Source organism: Candida orthopsilosis (genome assembly GCF_000315875.1).
Source record: "Candida orthopsilosis Co 90-125, chromosome 1 draft sequence".
NCBI lineage: Eukaryota > Fungi > Ascomycota > Pichiomycetes > Serinales > Debaryomycetaceae > Lodderomyces > Lodderomyces orthopsilosis.
In genome coordinates this window covers 1,705,619-1,723,505 of record NC_018292.1, presented here as the reverse complement: position 1 = coordinate 1,723,505, position 17,887 = coordinate 1,705,619, and the positions used below count along the sequence as shown (strand labels likewise).

Sequence of the window (17,887 nt, the reverse complement as noted above, 5' to 3'; positions counted from 1 at the left end):
AATTAAAATGTGTTGTATATAGAATGAATCTTTAATATATCATTGAAGGTCATGCAACTAATGTAGATGCTACATCTTCCAATTCCACTCTAATAACTAGACAATAAAGTGGCAAGAGTCCTTACAACTTCATTAAATAATGAAGGATTATATATTACTCAATCAAGACTAAAACCAAACCATATATTAAAAAGAATACGAAAATTTGAAACTTTGAAACTTTACTCGGTAAAAAAAATACCCTAAATGTCAACTTAAAAGTGTTTTTTTTATTTACCACAGGCACCACCAGTGACTTTGTCACTTTGAGCAGTTGAAAGTTTATGGTAACATCTAACTTGAGCAGGAATATCATCCATATCTTTCAATTTCAAAGTAGCATCCTGTTGTTTTTGAACATCCAAAACACAAGAATACTTGGTGGATGAAGAATCACAATTAGAAGCATCATCATAACCAACAAAATCGAATCCACATTGTGAAGTTTCTAATTCATTGTCTTTATTGAAACATTTAGTCAAACTTGAATCTTGAATTTCTCTAGAGAATAAATCCCTCTTGGATTCATCATGGTAACATGAATTATCATAATTGTATTTATATTTACCAGTTTGTTTGATTTCATGAGTGTGCATGTTAACTTGAACAATCTCTCCATTCTTGTGAACCGTGTTTACAACATCGTAGTGATTTGATGCGTCTTTCTTACCAGCTTCCTTCAAATGGTTTAAAACGACATCGGTTGGTGGTAAGATAGCAAAACCTTCAGCATCGTGTAAGAGGGAAAATGATTGAACTGCAGTTGTAGCCAAAGCTAATGTAACCAAGTACTTGAATGAAACCATGGTTGGAAGAAAGTAAAGCAAAAGTTCACCAAAAAGGAATAGAAAGATAACAAAAATCAAACACTTTTTTTTGACAGGAGGAAAGTTAGGGTTATATTAATATTAATACTAATTCACTAAAACAATGGGGGAGGAATTAAAGAAGAAGGCTCTTTCTATGAAATTTATTGTTTAATAGTTTGGAAAAGTCAATTTTTGATGGAAAAGATAAATTACAATAAAACAAGTTAATTTGACACAAAGACAGTTGGTTGCATTGTTTTTTATTAACCGCCTGATTTTTTCTCTTTTTTTTTCAACCAATAAGAGTAAGGTATGCTGATAATGTAACTAATTCCCAACAATAAAGCTAAACGTACACGCTATTGGGTTAACTTCTTATGCACAATGTATAAAGCTAAATATTTCGTATGTAATAAAAGACAATGAGATTTTATCAAATGAAAGGAGAGAGGGTTACAACATCGAACCCATTCGTTTTATCTTTTACGCCCAATCGATCAAAGTGAAATGTCTTGTAAGCGGATGGTTGTGAATTTTCTTAGAGGGTAATTCTAATCAGGGGCGACACCTTTTTAAAATTACACTTACATTTCTAGGCAAAAGGATTATTAAATATAATTAAAAAGCGCATCGGAAAGTTGTTTTTGTATAATTTTTTTTTCAACAAAGCGGATTGGTTGAAACCCATTTCGATTGTTTCTTTTCCCTTTTTTGTGCCGTTTAATTGTACTTTTCCATTTGACATGTTTTAATTTTGTATATACATGTTATTTTTCTTGTCTATGTAAGAGAGGATCTACGGTTCGATTGGTTGCAATGCAATCGGCGCCGCTTTGACGATCTTTGCACAGTAGTCACATTGTAAATAGTTATGTTATGTCGTAGAATATTACATGATAGATAACCAGTTCTATACTCCCCCAGCTACTTTCCTCCTTCATATTTACTATTCGATGATGTCTCCCTTTGTTGGTATAACTTCCTTCGGTCAGGGTTTACATAATCTGACTAGTGAGTATGCCGTTTAACGCTTAAAGTGCATTTCTGTACTTTACCTTGACTTCAATATAATTGTACATGAAGGCTTATATAATTCTTTGCTCATCGAGACTCCACTTGTGTTGAAATTGCCGACATCAAGCTCTTTCAAACTCAGCCCTTCCCTGGCAACGAATAACTTAATCTGCCTACAAACAACAATACGAATGAAACTTTTATAAAAGAAGAAATGTAAAGTGCAACGATACAAGAAGCTCCAGCTAATCTAGTCCTTTTTGAATAATGGATTCAAGACTCCTTCGACTTTGTTTGTGTTGTTCAAGTTTGCGTCATAATCAATAGCAAAAACAGATACTGATGAAGAACATTTGCTATGCTCAACGACTGAATTTTCAGAAGGCAATGAACAGTTACCATTGTAACAGATTTTGAGAGCTTCCCAACTTCCCGAACTTGACTCAAACAAGTCCTTGTCAGCATTGTACTTCAAATCAGGTCCACCAGCAGACTCGCCAGTCAATCTAGTGAACACCCATGCTGGATCAGTACATGACTCGTCTTCATGACCAACTTTGGGGAAGTTGACATTCAATCCAACACCAAGTGGCAATATTCTTGAGTCATCACCTTGTCCTTTAAATAATTGTTCGACAAACTCAGTCACCTTATTTGCGTAAATAGTTGATGGCTCATTCGTGTCATTCAAGTCTAATGAATCTTTGAAAAATGAATTGTTGGAGTTGGATCCACTGAAAGCAACAGCTGGGTATCCTCTGTACACCGAATTGTAAGTAGCACCAATTGTTCCTGACAAAGTAAACATTCCAGGAGACAAGTTTGTACCTTCATTTGGACCGGCAACAACCAAATCAATCGCAGTATCATTAAACTTTTCCTTCAAGACGTATTGCAAACCAAAAGCAATTGATGAAGCTGGAGTACCATTAAAATACCAAATATGATCATCTTCTTCTTCATGGCCCCAAGACTTTGAACCAGCTGGTGGGTACTTGAACTCACCGTCAGATTGTAAAGTTGAAGATGAGGGGACGTCGAATTTACCACCGTACCCAGACCTTTGTGAAACTGGAGCAACTAACCACACTTCATGACCAGCTTCTTTCAACTTGTAGTAAGTGGCTCTAATGTTGGTTGCGGCCCATCCATCATCATTGCTTAAGAGAATGTTTTTAGCAATAACAGCAGTAGTGAGGAACAAAAGAATTGAGTGGGTCAAGAATTGCATAGTATAGTTGTAAATAGGTAATTAATAGAAAAGAAATGAGTCTCTGTTGCTTGCATCTTCTGGAAATTGAATCACTATTTATACTATTGTCATCTCCCCCTGCCAAAGCAGCTTCCAGCTCTGAAAATTTTCACACGATCATGTGCATGATATACTGTCGTTGGGATGATATTGTCTTGACGAAATTCCTGGTACCTTTTATTGTTTTATCTTTCAACATTGATAACACAAAATTATAAAGTTACCACTAAAATTTTGATTTTTTGACAACGTGGGTTATCTTAAACACCTTACCCTATTGTTTCAAAACCAGCAAATAATTCAATAGTTACTAAAGGTTGCTGAAAGGGGGATTGGATAATAGAAAGAATCAAAGACAGCGCCATGCAACCGGAATTTAGGGTCAAAATTCATAGTCCGGAAATAAACACTACAAGTATTTAGCCATGCACGTGTGAATATTACTAGGGCCACGCTTCCATACAAGATAGCCTTCAACTATTCATCCTTCCAAAAAGTATATTTCAATATCCGAAACCACGGATTATATGCCAAAATCGTACGTAAATTTTTGGTTGCAATTCCCCACCCCCATGTTTATATATTCAAAATTTTGTAAACCCCACATATAAGTAGTTTTTTTTGCATGTCCCAAGATTGAGCCAAGTATAAGTTGCAACATCTAAAAGTTAGGGTGTGTTTTGCTATCTCTAGAAATTGTTGCACAATGCAATATATGCTCCATTAGCAATTGAATAGAGCTTTTCGTTTGAAGGGGGGGGGGGGGGGCTAAAATTTTTTAGATCAGCAATTTGCAGCAAACTCAACTTCATTTGGTTGACCCAACCATGGTATCTTTCATGCCACCAGTTTCACGGCTCTTATTTCTAACCCACATTTTTATCATCTGATGCAGCTTTCTGGCATACTATTAGATATATTCTCATGAGTGCTTCCTTTTGAAAAGAATCTACAAAGGACGCATGAATATGTCATTTTCCACTGGTTGAATTTCCTCCCACAAATTACGTTGTATATTATATTGTTGAAGGCGTTGGGACGTTACAAATATGAGTAAGAGGTAGGGAATAGGTGAAGGTGTAGCTTTTAAGGGACTACTTTTATAGCAAATATGCCACCAAAGCAGGGATACATTTCATAAAGTTTTACGGTCTATTTGGAAGGAAGCTCTATGTCAATTTAGGAATTCCACACTCGGCTAATTTTAATTTTGAGCTTTAAAAAGATCGTTATTTTTGTTCAAATATTGTGCAAATTTTTCAAATACTCATCAGTAGAGTAGATTTGAAGTTGATAATTATAATCAGCTCATGGCACCAACGAACTTAAGGATAACAGCCCTTCTTGCTTTTCTGTTGATTAGTTACGAGAATTTTTCCGATGGCCCATGGTTTAGGCGTTCTCATTGCATTTCCCCTGGTTCCAGCACTACAATATCTGGGAATTACTGTTACACCAAATGCCACGACTTACTCACCTATATTTAAGATCTGGAAAACAGGACTTTCATTTGGTTCCTAGCATGATGACTTTGGAAAGAAAAGATTGCTATATTCAAGTGAAGATTAGCATGGCCTTTGTCAAATCGAATACAGACCAATATGAGCAACAATTGTGGGATGCAAACATCGTTAAAGAGTCCGTGATTCTAACCTGTGTTAAAGGTCAAAAAACTACAATTCAATTTCCAACGCGGCCTCTAAAAAGGAGACAACATACTGTCTTTGAAGGGTCTTCACTCTGTTGAACTGTCGTAAGTTGAGAGCAATGGATACTGTCACTGATGCCAACAATGATACTCGAATTCTACTTTAGGGAAAAGGAATCTACACGACAATGACTTGCAAGAGTAATAAATTGTTTGGCTTGACTTAGTGGTAGGAACTCTTTATGAATGCTCGGATAAATCATTTTCTCTGGTGGACCTGAGTAGAATAATGGATGCAAAATTGGAATGACTTGATGCTACCAATTACCACTTGCAAAAAGAGTCAAATATCAAGAAAATTAATTTTTTAAATTTTCAATCAAACAGCCTCATCTCCAGATACGACTCAATTTCAAATCATTAATACAAAACACCCCACCACTCACAATGTCCTTAAACATTCTAGTAATTGGTAATGGTGGAAGAGAACATGCCATTGTTTGGAGGCTCTTACAATCATCCAGTGTCAACCACATTTATGTAGCTCCAGGTAATGGAGGTACAACTACCCAATCATCGAAAGTTACTAATGTTCCAATCAGTTCATCACCTAAAGATTTCCAAAAATTGCAAGATTTTGCTGTTGAAAAAAAGATTAATTTAGTTGTTCCTGGTCCTGAGCAACCTTTGGTTGATGGTATCACCCAAGTTTTCACCTCTGTTGGTATTCCCGTATTTGGACCTAGCGCCAAAGCTGCCATTATGGAGGGTTCAAAAGCAGCTTCTAAAGAATTCATGGAAAGACATCAAATACCCACTGCTAGATTTAAGAACTTCACCAACGTTGACGAGGCAAAGAAATATATCGAGGAAATTGATTATAAATTAGTTTTGAAAGCTGATGGAATTGCTGCTGGAAAAGGTGTATTGATTCCGGAGACTAAAGAAGAAGCATTAAAAGGTTTGAATGAAATTATGGTGGATAAAAACTTTGGAGATGCTGGTAATGAAATCGTCATCGAAGAGTATCTCGAAGGTGATGAATTGAGTATATTGACCATTACTGATGGATACACTTTTTACAACTTGCCAGCTGCACAGGACCACAAAAGAATTGGTGATGAAGATAAGGGTTTAAATACTGGAGGTATGGGAGCTTATGCACCTGCACCAATTGCTACAAAGGAAGTGTTGACTAAAATAGATCAAGAGATTATCAAGCCTACTATTGATGGAATGAGAAAGGATGGATTCCCAATGTGTGGTGTTTTATTCACTGGTATTATGTTGACTCCATCGAAGCAGCCAAAAGTTTTAGAATACAATGTCAGATTCGGTGATCCAGAAACTCAAACCGTTTTGCCATTATTGAGTGATGACACTGATTTAGCTCAAGTTATGCTTGCAGCTGCTGAACATAGATTAGATTCGGTGAAAATTGCTACAAAACCATTGTTTTCAACTACTGTTGTCATGGCTGCAGGTGGCTATCCAGAAGCATATGGTAAGGGAGATGAAATTACAGTTAAAGAACCATTGCCAAAGGATACTTTTATTTTCCATGCTGGTACTGGTGCTACTGATGGTAAGGTTGTCACCAGTGGTGGAAGGGTTATTGCCGCCACTGCTTTGGGTGACACCTTGAGAGAATCTGTCAACAGAGCTTATGTTGGCGTTGACCATGTTAGTTTCCATAAAAAATACAACAGAAAAGATATCGCTCATAGAGCATTCCGTGATGCCGAGAAGTTTAAACAAGGTAGTGGTGTCACTTACGCTGAATCGGGTGTCTCGGTCGACAATGGTAACTTGTTGGTACAAAACATCAAAAACAAAGTTAAATCTACCGCGAGAGCAGGTGCTGATTCCGATATTGGAGGTTTTGGAGGTTTGTTTGATTTGAAAGCTGCTGGATACAACACTGCCAACACTTTATTAGTTGCTGCTACTGATGGTGTTGGAACCAAGTTGAGAATCGCTCAAATCATGAACATACACAATACCGTCGGTATTGATTTAGTAGCCATGAATGTTAACGACTTGGTTGTCCAAGGTGCTGAACCGTTGATGTTTTTGGATTACTTTGCCACTGGTAAATTAGATGTCGAAGTTGCTGCGCAATTTGTTGATGGCGTTGCCAATGGTTGTATTGAGGCTGGATGCGCTTTGGTTGGTGGTGAAACTTCAGAAATGCCGGGAATGTACGATGAAGGTCATTACGATACCAATGGTACTGCTGTTGGTGCTGTTGACAAGAACAAGATATTACCAAAAGTCTCCGACATGAAAGCAGGTAATGTGCTTATCGGATTGAGGTCAAACGGTATTCACTCCAATGGGTTCTCATTGGTGCGTAAAATTATTGAAATAAGTGAATTTGATTATCAATCACCAGCACCATGGAACACATCCAAAACCATTGGAGAAGAAGTTCTTGTACCAACTAAAATCTATGTCAGGCAATTGTTGCCTAGTATAAATGAAGGGTTATTATTAGGTTTAGCTCATATCACTGGTGGTGGATTGGTGGAAAACATCCCACGTGCATTGCCTAAACATTTGCAAGCCAAAGTTGATATAAGTAAATGGCAAGTTCCAGAAATTTTCAAGTGGTTTGGTAAACAAGGTCAAGTTCCAGTGCATGATATTTTAAAGACTTTCAATTTAGGTATTGGTATGGTCTTGATTGTCGAGAAAGCCAATGTTGATAAGGTCTTGGAAAGTTTAGAGAACGCTGGTGAGAAAGATGCTCTTGTTATTGGTGAATTAGTTGAAAAGAAGGAAGGAGAAGAAGGATGTGTTGTTGAAAATTCTGAAGGATTATATTAGAGTATAGTGTGGAATAATTTGTTTGGAGAAATGGATCACGAGATGTAGTAATTACTCATTAAAAGTTAGAGTACACTTTTTTTCATTTACTCTTTGAGAATCATTTTCATACTAAGTATAAACACTTCAATTGCGGTAATACTAGCAAAAGATACCGGAAGTATACACCACGGGCACAACACAAATCGATTTCTGTACTGGTATGTCCGCCTCAGATCTGTTGAGGGTGAAAAACCAAATACATTGGTGATCAAATGATCTAATTCAATCCTTACGTTTACAGTGATAGGACTTCGTGAGTAGATACTTAGTCAACCTCAATGAAAATACAGTTTTGATCTTTGAGCTTGAGTTGTGCATGGATTTTTTCTCTCATAGGTTCACAAGTATGTATTTACTATTTTCATTGTTACTATCGGCTTTTACCAATTGTCCTATTCAAACTCTCATCCGCATGAGCTCTCAGTGCACCCTTCCGGTTGATCCAACGGACTCATTTGAAGACAATGTCTTCACTTGTGTACTTTAGGAAATCAAAGTAGTCTACTTCCGACATGGAAGGCTAGATTCTTACAGTGTTCTCCTAGCTTTGAAAAACTTTTTAAAAAATCCCGTTGTATCTGAAGAGGCTCCACTAGGGAGGGATCGGAATTACAATTCTGCCAAGAGGTGCACATCCCATCTATGCCTATTGTACGACACACATGTTTAAATTTAGAGGAGCCATCGGCGAGTACTAGCTTCGTGTCACCCCAAAGGTCCCCTGAATTGCTAAACACTTGCTTAAAATTTGTCAACACTTGGTGAACCTTATAATATAGCCATTTGCATAAATTTGATGGGCAGTTTATCCAATTATAGTCCTCAAAAGCTTCGTTCAACCCATCTTGATTCCTATCTACAGCGTTGTGGGCTTTTTAGTTGATTGCTTCCAAAATTCTTCTCGAATGTACTAGGCGCCAGTCAAGTACTACGCTGCAGCAGTTTACGATGCTTTCTCGGGAGTCAATTGTACATTCAAGTCTATAATAAACTTAAAGTCTACCTTACTTGACGGACCCGTGCAACAATTGATCGTCTTGGTTGTAGTGGCACATTTCCCTTTTCAATTGAGCAATTGCTGCCATTTCTGGGCCCTGGTTAAATAAGTCGTCAATTAGTTGAGCAGTTACACAAGTGGTCACTGGCATCAATAAAATACTGGTCTTCATGGTTCTGATTTGTTTTTTCTTAGTCTCCTTTTGTTCTCGCTGATTAGCACTAACCAACCAAGAAAGTTAATTTTTGGAAATCTAATCGGTTATCACTGATTTTTGACACATTGTTGTAGCCATAAATGCAACACGACACAAATAAAATAAATACTACGCTTCAATTGCATTTCTTTTAAATTCTCTACTTATTATACAATAAGACCCTGATGATGATTACACTGTATATGTTCTACCTAACACACCAGCTTGTTGGACCATTTGAATGGTAGTTGTTGATGTGGGCATTTAACTTCGCGAAGGCAACTATTGAGCGCAATTCAGGACTAGTAGTAACATATTCCCTCTTATTCTTTTAAATTCTTCATGTCAATTATTGGAAATAAGTAGAAAACAAGGTAAATGATTTCTCTTTAGGATGGGCAGGCCAGGATACATGTGCCCAACTTTAATTTTTATCACTTGGCCTTTCATTTGCAGCAAATATTTTTGAACAATTTGCAAAAATGCACTTTCGAAGAATTTTTGCGAGTTTGAGAACGTATCTACTCCGCCAGCAACTCGCATTCCGTAGGAGGAAGTGCGCTACCTCAATTTATCGATTTATACTCTGCGGCGCAACATTGAAGCGGTGGAGATAAACATTCAAATTGGAAGTTGGTCACCTAATCACGTGACTTTACATCATTTTTTATTTTTAATTTATGCAGCAAAAAAATTTATTTTAGTTTATCAGCTTTACTTAAAGTGGCCAACAAAAGCTTTCGTTCGACTCAGGGCGAAAAAAAAGTATTTCGCGGGAGCTCAAGTTGCGGGTGGGTGGGATACGATCTCGGATTAGAATTGCGCAAGCCGAAGTACAATATAAAGAAGAGAATATATTTTTATTTAGTGTTATTTGCTTAGTAATCTTTATAGACAATTGATATCAGTCCTACTTTGGAAATAATATCCCCACTTATAAGTAGATATATAACCACTGTACAACTCCACTCGCCAGCACTACGAAACTAATAAGCCCAAACTAGAGTTATTACTACCCTTTCCTATCAAATAAACAATTATATTTATACCCCTTTTTTTTTTTTTTTTTTTTTTTTTTTTTTTTTTTTTTTTTTTTTTTTTTTTTTTTTTTTTTTTTTTTTTTTTTTTTTTTTTTTTTTTTTTTTTTTTTTTTTTTTTTTTTTTTTTTTTTTTTTTTTTTTTTTTTTTTTTTTTTTTTTTTTTTTTTTTTTTTTTTTTTTTTTTTTTTTTTTTTTTTTTTTTTTTTTTTTTTTTTTTTTTTTTTTTTCATTTTCAATCTTTTGAGCAACAGACAAGTAAAAGGAAGAGTCAAAAAGATACACCACAAGAGATCGCATCAAGGACATTTCTTCGTACCCACGGCTTACGTTCAACTAACAATCTCCCAACCAACACATCTTCCATTGAAGGAACTCTTCTCCTCACCAGCAGCCCTGTTCAATTCAACTGTAGCGCCTTTTAGCAACCACAGTTTTTTTTTTTTCAACAATATTGACTTCAGCTGATTAGTCTTATACATCACACACAATTCCATGGGATTGCTTTCCTTGGGTACCCCACTAGACTGGCACGAGTCTAAAAAGCACAATGAACATGTTAGAGACAATGGAATCACCCAGTTGATGAATATTTTCCGTCAACATTATAATAGAGACAATGATAGATTTTTATGGGGAGACGAGGTCGAATACATGTTGGTTGATTTGGATGAACAACTGAAAACAGCAAAGTTGGCTATTGATAAGGACTATGTTTTGGATGATTTGAATGATGAGACCAAATCACTCCCCAAGGCTAAGGAAAACAACGTCTTGTTCCATCCTGAATATGGTAGATATATGATTGAAGCTACACCAGCAAAGCCATACGATGGAGAAAAACTTGAGGACTATGTCTATGTTGAAGGTAATATGATCAAGCGTAGGGAATTGAGTAGTGACGAACTTCCGTCACATATTAAACCATTGACAATAACTGCGTTTCCAAGAATGGGCTGTGGAAACTTCACTTCACCCCCAGCAAAACCAATTGGACCTGCTTCACAATCATTGTTTTTACCTGACGAGATTATTAACCGACACGCTCGATTCCCAACTTTAACTGCCAATATTCGGAAAAGGAAAGGACACAAGGTTGCAATGAATTTACCCATGTATCCTGATAAACGTACAAAGTTGTTAGATGATTCAATACCTACCAATCGTCAATTGTTTAAAAGCGATAAAGAACCTCACATTGGTGCATCCAAGCCAGGTCATGTATATATGGATTCAATGGGATTTGGTATGGGTTCAAGTTGTTTACAAATTACAATGCAATGCGAAAACATCAACCAGGCGAGATATTTATATGATACTTTGGTTCCAGTAGCACCAATATTGTTGAGTTTAACCGGTGCAGCGCCTATATTCAAAGGTTATCTAGTTGATCAAGATGTGAGGTGGAACGTCATTTGTGGTGCAGTTGACGATCGTACATTTGTTGAAAAGTCACAAGAACCATATCCACACTATCATCTATTTGGTGGATTGGACATAGATGAGAAGGAAAACTTACAGGTTAATAATCATAGTGTGAATGCATATGGAGATTTACAGGATCTATACACAAAAGATGGCAAGCCTATTCAAAGGGTACCCAAATCGCGATACGGCTCAGTAGACAATTACCTCAGTGATCACAAATTTGATACAGGTTACTTCAAAGATAATTTTAATGACTTGAATGCACCAATAAACTCCAAAGTTTTTAAACGTTTACTCAATGACAAACTGGGACAATTTGACAAGTATTTGGCCAACCATTTTGCCCATTTATTTATTAGAGATCCGTTGGTAATATTCAGCGAAAGAATCAATCAAGACAATAATTTGAGTAACGATCATTTTGAAAATTTACAAAGCACCAACTGGCAAACCCTACGCTTTAAGCCTCCAGCATTATATGAAAGCAGGTCAGATGGTGAAATTGACTTCACTGACAAGCCAGGATGGAGAGTCGAATTCAGACCAATGGAGGTTCAAATTACTGATTTTGAAAATGCAGCATTTTCATCGTTTATTACCTTATTATCACGTGCTATATTGAAATTTAAACCTAATTTGTATATCCCCCTTCTGAAGGTAGAGTTGAATATGACATTGGCTCACAAAGTTGATTCAGTCTTGAATGATAAATTTTGGTTCAAGTCGATGGATTCATGGAATTTAGATTATCATGAGTTTACTGGATATGATTTCACTTGGTTTGATCGATTTTTGATGGAGGGAAATGACGTTTTAGAAGACGGACCTGTTTATTTAAAGGGATATGCCTCCAGCGCAAGTATTGCTGCAATGAATGGTAAAACAAATGGTAACGGTGTTGCTCATAACTTACATATGAATGGATCAGTAGCCGAGAACAAGAAAGGATGCGAGGGAAAGACGGTTGAAGATGTGAATGATGTCGATGATTTCGGTATGGATCAACGTTACACATTGAATGAAATCATTAATGGAGATGGTAAATTTCCTGGGTTAATCAGCTTAGTCATTAAGTTGATTGCAACTGAATTAGTTCCCGAATCATGTCAACATTGTCCCGACACCAAATGCGCCCAAACATTGATTAGATTGAAATACTATCTCATGTTAATTTCGAAACGTGCTAGTGGTGAAATACCGACTGCAGCACATTGGATGAGACATAAAGTATTGAACAATCCAAATTATGAACAGGATTCAAGAGTGCCAGAATTGATCAACTATGAACTAATTGAGGATATTGACAAATTAACTCATTTGCAGGATAAAGAATTGGTGACAGGCTTCTTTGGTGATGTAATCAGTGACTACTTGTTGAGTAATAGAGTTCCCATATAATATTCGGTTAATGGAAACGTGAGGACTAATGAAACTAATATCATGCAAAGGTTAATTGTCATAGAACACCGCGTTCGAGGACATATTTAATTGTATACAATTTTATTGCTTGCGCGTCTAGTAATGAATTTTATTGTGACTGTGAGCACCTGGCACAGTCACTAGGTACATTTCAAACATCATCGATCTATAATTCTTATTCGGTGAAGGCTAATCATATAGGGTAACTGTACATGCCTTCATGTTCAAAGGCATCACGTGTAAGTTTTGCCTCTGACGCACGACTAGCCACAAATTTATGATTACGTAATGTAAATCTGGAGCAAGTCGTGTACATGTTATGGCCCCAGTTATTTGACGCCCGTCTGGCATTCGGGTCCACCCATTCCAAGTAAAACTTTATCAGACTTTTTTACTCAAGTGCCTATTGTCTGCTACATCTGCACTGAATATAGAAACCCCTTCAAAAAACAACATAAATTCACGTGTTTGTTTGAATGAATTTCAGGTTTGTGTTGTCACAAGTCACGCCTCGATTCAATTAAATTTTTTATTTTTTTTTTCGGTTCGTTGTTTTCAAAAGAGAAACAAATCCTTTTGACCTTTTTACCGACACATCAAAGAAGTATAACTAACTTAATTCTTTGCAAGATGGGATTCCTTGATAATGTTAAAGCTTTTGTTCACTCCATTACCACCAATGATCATTACGCTTCTTATGATTCCCCTTACAGGACACAAATTAATGATGATGACGCTCTAACTGGTCCTTCAGTTGGTGCACATCCCAATGGTTCATCAATGAACTTAAATGCAGATATGAATGTATCAAGGCTGTCATTAAATGATTCTACAGCTGGTGGTTTCTACAGGCCGGGCTTACGATCTTCACAAAGTCAATTAGGTCAAGATGTTCAGCTTCAAAATTTTGATGCCAATGGATTACCTCCCTTGCCATCAATAGACTCATTATGGGATCGTATTGAACACTGGATTGATGAAGAATACCCGGAATTGGATGATAATTTGAACGATGGTGTTACTTCGGCTGATTTAAATGAGTTTTTACAAGATTTGAGATGTGGTTCAAGAAGTCTACCTGAGGACTTTAGACAATTTTATAAAAGACATGATGGGCAATTAAGAGGTGGGAAACCAACTGGATTAATTATGGGATTAGTATTATTGGATTTGGAAAGTATTGTAGAGGAAAATATCTTATGGAATAAAGTTGCCGAAAGATTAGAAAGACAACAATATATGGCACAACATCAACAAAAACAAAATGAGTTAAAAGAAGGAAATCTGCTGCAACTTCAGAGACAAGGGAGTACATTTATCACAAATCAAAGATCTATTCCGCCCAATTCGATCCAGCCATACTATTACAATAAAGGATGGGTAATATTGCTTAAAGACAACATTGGAAATCAAGTTGCAATGGATTTGAATCCTGGTCCAAATGGTACATGGGGTCAAATTATTTTATTCGGACGTGATTTTGATACGAAATTGGTTATCGCTCATAGTTTACAAGAGTTTATTTTTGAATTCACCACTGATTTAGAATCGGGTAATTTCTTGATTGATTCGAGTGAGTATCAAGAAGAATTGGGATTTTTATCATCAGATAGAGATGGTGATTTCATGATTGGAGATGAAGATGAAAATCAAGGCGAATTAAGTTTTTTTGATAGAGATGGTAAAGAATTTGGTAAAGATGGTTCAAGGGGAAGACCAAGTTATATTGAAGTGTTGAAAAAGAGGACATTGAAAAAGTATGGGTTGACTGAAAATTTCCAAACAGCTTACCAACCACCAAAACCAGTTAAAAAAATTCATGAGTCAGGTAGAAGCAGTCCGTATTTAAATCAATCTAGAAGTGGTTCAAACGTAAACTTGAAAACGCCATTTTCCAAAAATAATTCTTCGACTAGTTTAAGTGCTGCTCAAGGAAAGAATAAACCTGCTGTATCTAGCCCGTTGGTTAATCTTGATAACAATTCAAGCTCATTCACTATACCAAAAGAAACAATCATTGACGGCAAATTGAAACCAGAACCATCAAAGACTGAATCTGCTGTAAAAGAGGAATCAAAGAATGAAAAGCCTTTGGAAAATGATTTTCAAGAGTTGAGTATTGATGAGAAGAATCGGAAACCGAACAATGACGCTGAGTTGAAACCGGAAGACGAAACTGTCGTAGCTTCAGTATTGGAAGAATCAAAATCTGAATTGGACAGCAATAAAGCGCAACAAGCGGGGGAGAAAGAAGACGCAGTTGACAAAGTAACCGAACCCGAAATTTCAACAAAAGCTGATCTTGTCGATAATGGTGAAGATGCCAACGATGATGATAATGATGATAATGATGATGATGATGATGATGATGATGATGGAGACTATGGTGAAGAAGAAAAAGCGGAGCAAATTGAAGGTGACGCCAAGGAGGACACTAAAGATGAAACAGAAACTGAAGCTAAGCCATTGTCAAAATCGCAGAAAAAGAGACAAAAGAAGAAGGGTAGGAAATAGATAAATGAAATGGTATTTACGATTATATAATTTTGCATGCAAGTGATGATACCATTTGCGAAGTACAAAGTTTTTGTTATTGAAGAGTTGGTGTAGTGTAGTCTATCCTTCGTTTTTTAAAGGCTGCGGTTACGCGTTTTGTAAAAACGGATTTATATAATCTTTTGGTGTAGCTTAATATAATATTTTGACTAAAAAAGTTTCCTAATATGAATTCCTCAGGATATTGGGATAATTTGAGTTTTGGAATCACCAACTCTTCTAATATCACTGAGGAAACTGCTGATCTTCTAAACCAGCAGAATCATTCGCATGAACTACAGCAACAGCAAAATCCAAGTAATGAAGTGTTAGAAACTCAAATGTCTGAAGCATACCCCGATTCAACTGATCAAGGTACTCAGCATGAGGTACAACTACAACCACCATTCACACCTGAGGAGATACGCGATTCGATCAGGTCCAGCTCGCTAGCTAATGATCAATCAAGTAGGATTCACCATGCTTTTATGCAACTGATTGGCGAAGATGACGAAGATGAAGATGAACGACTTGAAGGATCATTCACTAGAATTGCCCAAAGTGGTGTCCAGTACGAGGAAGAACCGGTCAATGTTGATGATGACGCTGATGACCAACTGATTGACCAAGACATGATTAGTCATGGCACAACCTCAAGTCGTCACCCTTATGATGCTGTTGATGAACAACATACTCTGCAAATGGAAGATTCATCAGTTCAACCGAGCTTGGAACAGATACAAAGAGTTTATTATATGAAGGGTTTACAAGAAGTGGAAGATTTACAATTGATTGATTTGTCACCACTTGCGACTTGGAAATTATCTTCATATAAACAAGGCTTTGGATTGGCGCAATTACGAGAAGATAATCCTGAGACGTATTGGCAAAGTGATGGAACTAATGGTGGCAACAATACCAACCCAAATAGCTCAGCATTATTGAATAATCATTTAGCCAATCCTCATTCCATAACAATTCATTTTATCAAAAAAGTGGCATTGGAACGGATATCGATATTCACTAATTACTCATTAGATGAAAGTTATACACCTAGTAAAATCAGAATAATGGCCGGGAGTAGTGAAGGATGGGATTTGATTGAAGTTTGTACAGTCAATTTCAACCAGCCGATTGGGTGGTCGCATATAATATTCAATGGAATTAGAAATGATGGAGTTTTGAAGAGTTTTATGGTAAAGATATTCATATTGGCTAATCACCAAGAAGGTAAAGATAGTCATATACGAGCTATAAGGTGCTATGGGAAGAAAAATGTCCCGCAAAAAATACAGCCAATGCAAAAGGAGGCCATGCCAATGGAGCATCTTGGTCATTCAGATTTGTTGAAAGGTTTGAGTTTAGCTAGTGGGTCAAGCAGCATGTCTGGAATTCTGCTGAGCTCCAGAGTAGGGTTAGACTCCAAAGATGGTATAGATTTACAAGAGGGCGACGAAGAGAATCAAGAAGAGATAATATCCGATAAGGCTGATACTGAGACTGCGAAGATTTTGCAAAATGTCAATACAATTTTGGGTAACACTGGTTTCCAGAGCATTGAACTCAAAAGTGTTTCATCTATTAGATAAGTCTGCTATATACGTCCCATTTGTTTCTATTAAACGTCAATTTTCAACGAAAAGTCGATGATTCCTGTACCTTGGTGAATTGATGACGTAGAGTAAATATCAATATCATTTGAAAGATAACTACTCAAGTTTTGCAAAGTCAAACCTCCAGAACACTCCAACAAAAATGCCTTGTTGCTACCTTTATAATGCTCTTTTAAACTCTGTGCCACACGTCTCAATTCATCACCTTTGAAATTATCTAACATAATAACATCAGCACCAGCATCTATGGCCTCCTTTGCATCCTTTTCTGAACTTACTTCAACTTCAACTTTAACAGCAAATCCACAAACCAGTCTTGCTTTCGCTACTGCATCAGTGATACTTCCAGTAGATGCAATATGGTTATCTTTCAACATAACCATTGAACTCAAGTCATACCTGTGAGTATCTACACCTCCAACTAACATGGCATATTTCTCAATTAGTCTTAATCCAGGTGTCGTCTTTCTTGTTCCAGCAATCAATCCAGTGTAGCCATTTTCATCGGCTAAATTTTTAGTAATGTATGATTGAGTAGCTACACCTGAAGCTCTAGCTAATAAGTTCAATGCAGTTCGTTCTGCCAACAAAATGTTTTTAGCAGCACCGGAAACAGTAGCAACAACAATCTTGCCACCATCTTGTTTCAATTCTTCTGCTGTAACATAGCTTTTTTCCTCACGGTGCCATTTCACTTTCAAATCACACTGTTTAAACACTTCTGCGGCGAATGGAACACCACAGATTAATCCTTCTTGTTTCATATATAATGATGCGGTTTCTGGTTTAGCACCAACGACGAACCCACCGAAATCGAATGAAGGGACATCTTCAGTTAGGAAATCGGTGATTTGTTGTTTCCATTTCCCATTTTTGGGTAAAAGGTTTGCGTATTCTGATGACATTAGCGGTATGGGGTAAAGTGTTCAGTGGAATAGATCTGGGGAAAATCGGACGTTGAAATGGCGTGAAAAAATAAATGTCTCATTCGGGAACGAGTAGGTGATTCCCGAGTCATAATTTTCATAA

At 36.7% G+C, this 17,887-nt stretch overlaps 7 protein-coding genes across 7 annotated transcripts; 4 read left to right on the top strand and 3 right to left on the bottom strand. All coding sequences in view use genetic code 12, as the record gives it.

The window, feature by feature from the left end:
- Positions 1-269: 269 nt before the first annotated feature.
- CORT_0A07710 (Coi1 protein) lies at positions 270-845 on the bottom strand (the record flags this gene model as incomplete). Its single annotated transcript, XM_003866548.1, has 1 exon — positions 270-845. The coding sequence occupies one exon, from the start codon at positions 843-845 to the stop codon at positions 270-272; it is 576 nt and encodes a 191-aa protein (XP_003866596.1).
- Positions 846-2,112: 1,267 nt separating this feature from the next.
- CORT_0A07700 (hypothetical protein) lies at positions 2,113-3,093 on the bottom strand (the record flags this gene model as incomplete). The annotated part of the gene is made up of 1 exon (XM_003866547.1): positions 2,113-3,093. One exon carries the CDS (start codon positions 3,091-3,093, stop codon positions 2,113-2,115), a length of 981 nt encoding a protein of 326 aa, XP_003866595.1.
- Positions 3,094-5,209: 2,116 nt separating this feature from the next.
- CORT_0A07690 (Ade5,7 phosphoribosylamine-glycine ligase and phosphoribosylformylglycinamidine cyclo-ligase) lies at positions 5,210-7,591 on the top strand (the record flags this gene model as incomplete). Its single annotated transcript, XM_003866546.1, has 1 exon — positions 5,210-7,591. One exon carries the CDS (start codon positions 5,210-5,212, stop codon positions 7,589-7,591), a length of 2,382 nt encoding a protein of 793 aa, XP_003866594.1.
- A 2,767-nt stretch (positions 7,592-10,358) lies between these two features.
- On the top strand, positions 10,359-12,689 carry CORT_0A07680 (Gcs1 famma-glutamylcysteine synthetase; the record flags this gene model as incomplete). Its single annotated transcript, XM_003866545.1, has 1 exon — positions 10,359-12,689. One exon carries the CDS (start codon positions 10,359-10,361, stop codon positions 12,687-12,689), a length of 2,331 nt encoding a protein of 776 aa, XP_003866593.1.
- A 651-nt stretch (positions 12,690-13,340) lies between these two features.
- Positions 13,341-15,224, top strand: CORT_0A07670 (Smi1 cell wall biosynthesis protein; the record flags this gene model as incomplete). The annotated part of the gene is made up of 1 exon (XM_003866544.1): positions 13,341-15,224. The coding sequence occupies one exon, from the start codon at positions 13,341-13,343 to the stop codon at positions 15,222-15,224; it is 1,884 nt and encodes a 627-aa protein (XP_003866592.1).
- Positions 15,225-15,433: 209 nt separating this feature from the next.
- CORT_0A07660 (hypothetical protein) lies at positions 15,434-16,834 on the top strand (the record flags this gene model as incomplete). The annotated part of the gene is made up of 1 exon (XM_003866543.1): positions 15,434-16,834. One exon carries the CDS (start codon positions 15,434-15,436, stop codon positions 16,832-16,834), a length of 1,401 nt encoding a protein of 466 aa, XP_003866591.1.
- A 29-nt stretch (positions 16,835-16,863) lies between these two features.
- Positions 16,864-17,763, bottom strand: CORT_0A07650 (quinolinate phosphoribosyl transferase; the record flags this gene model as incomplete). Its single annotated transcript, XM_003866542.1, has 1 exon — positions 16,864-17,763. One exon carries the CDS (start codon positions 17,761-17,763, stop codon positions 16,864-16,866), a length of 900 nt encoding a protein of 299 aa, XP_003866590.1.
- Positions 17,764-17,887: the final 124 nt, after the last annotated feature.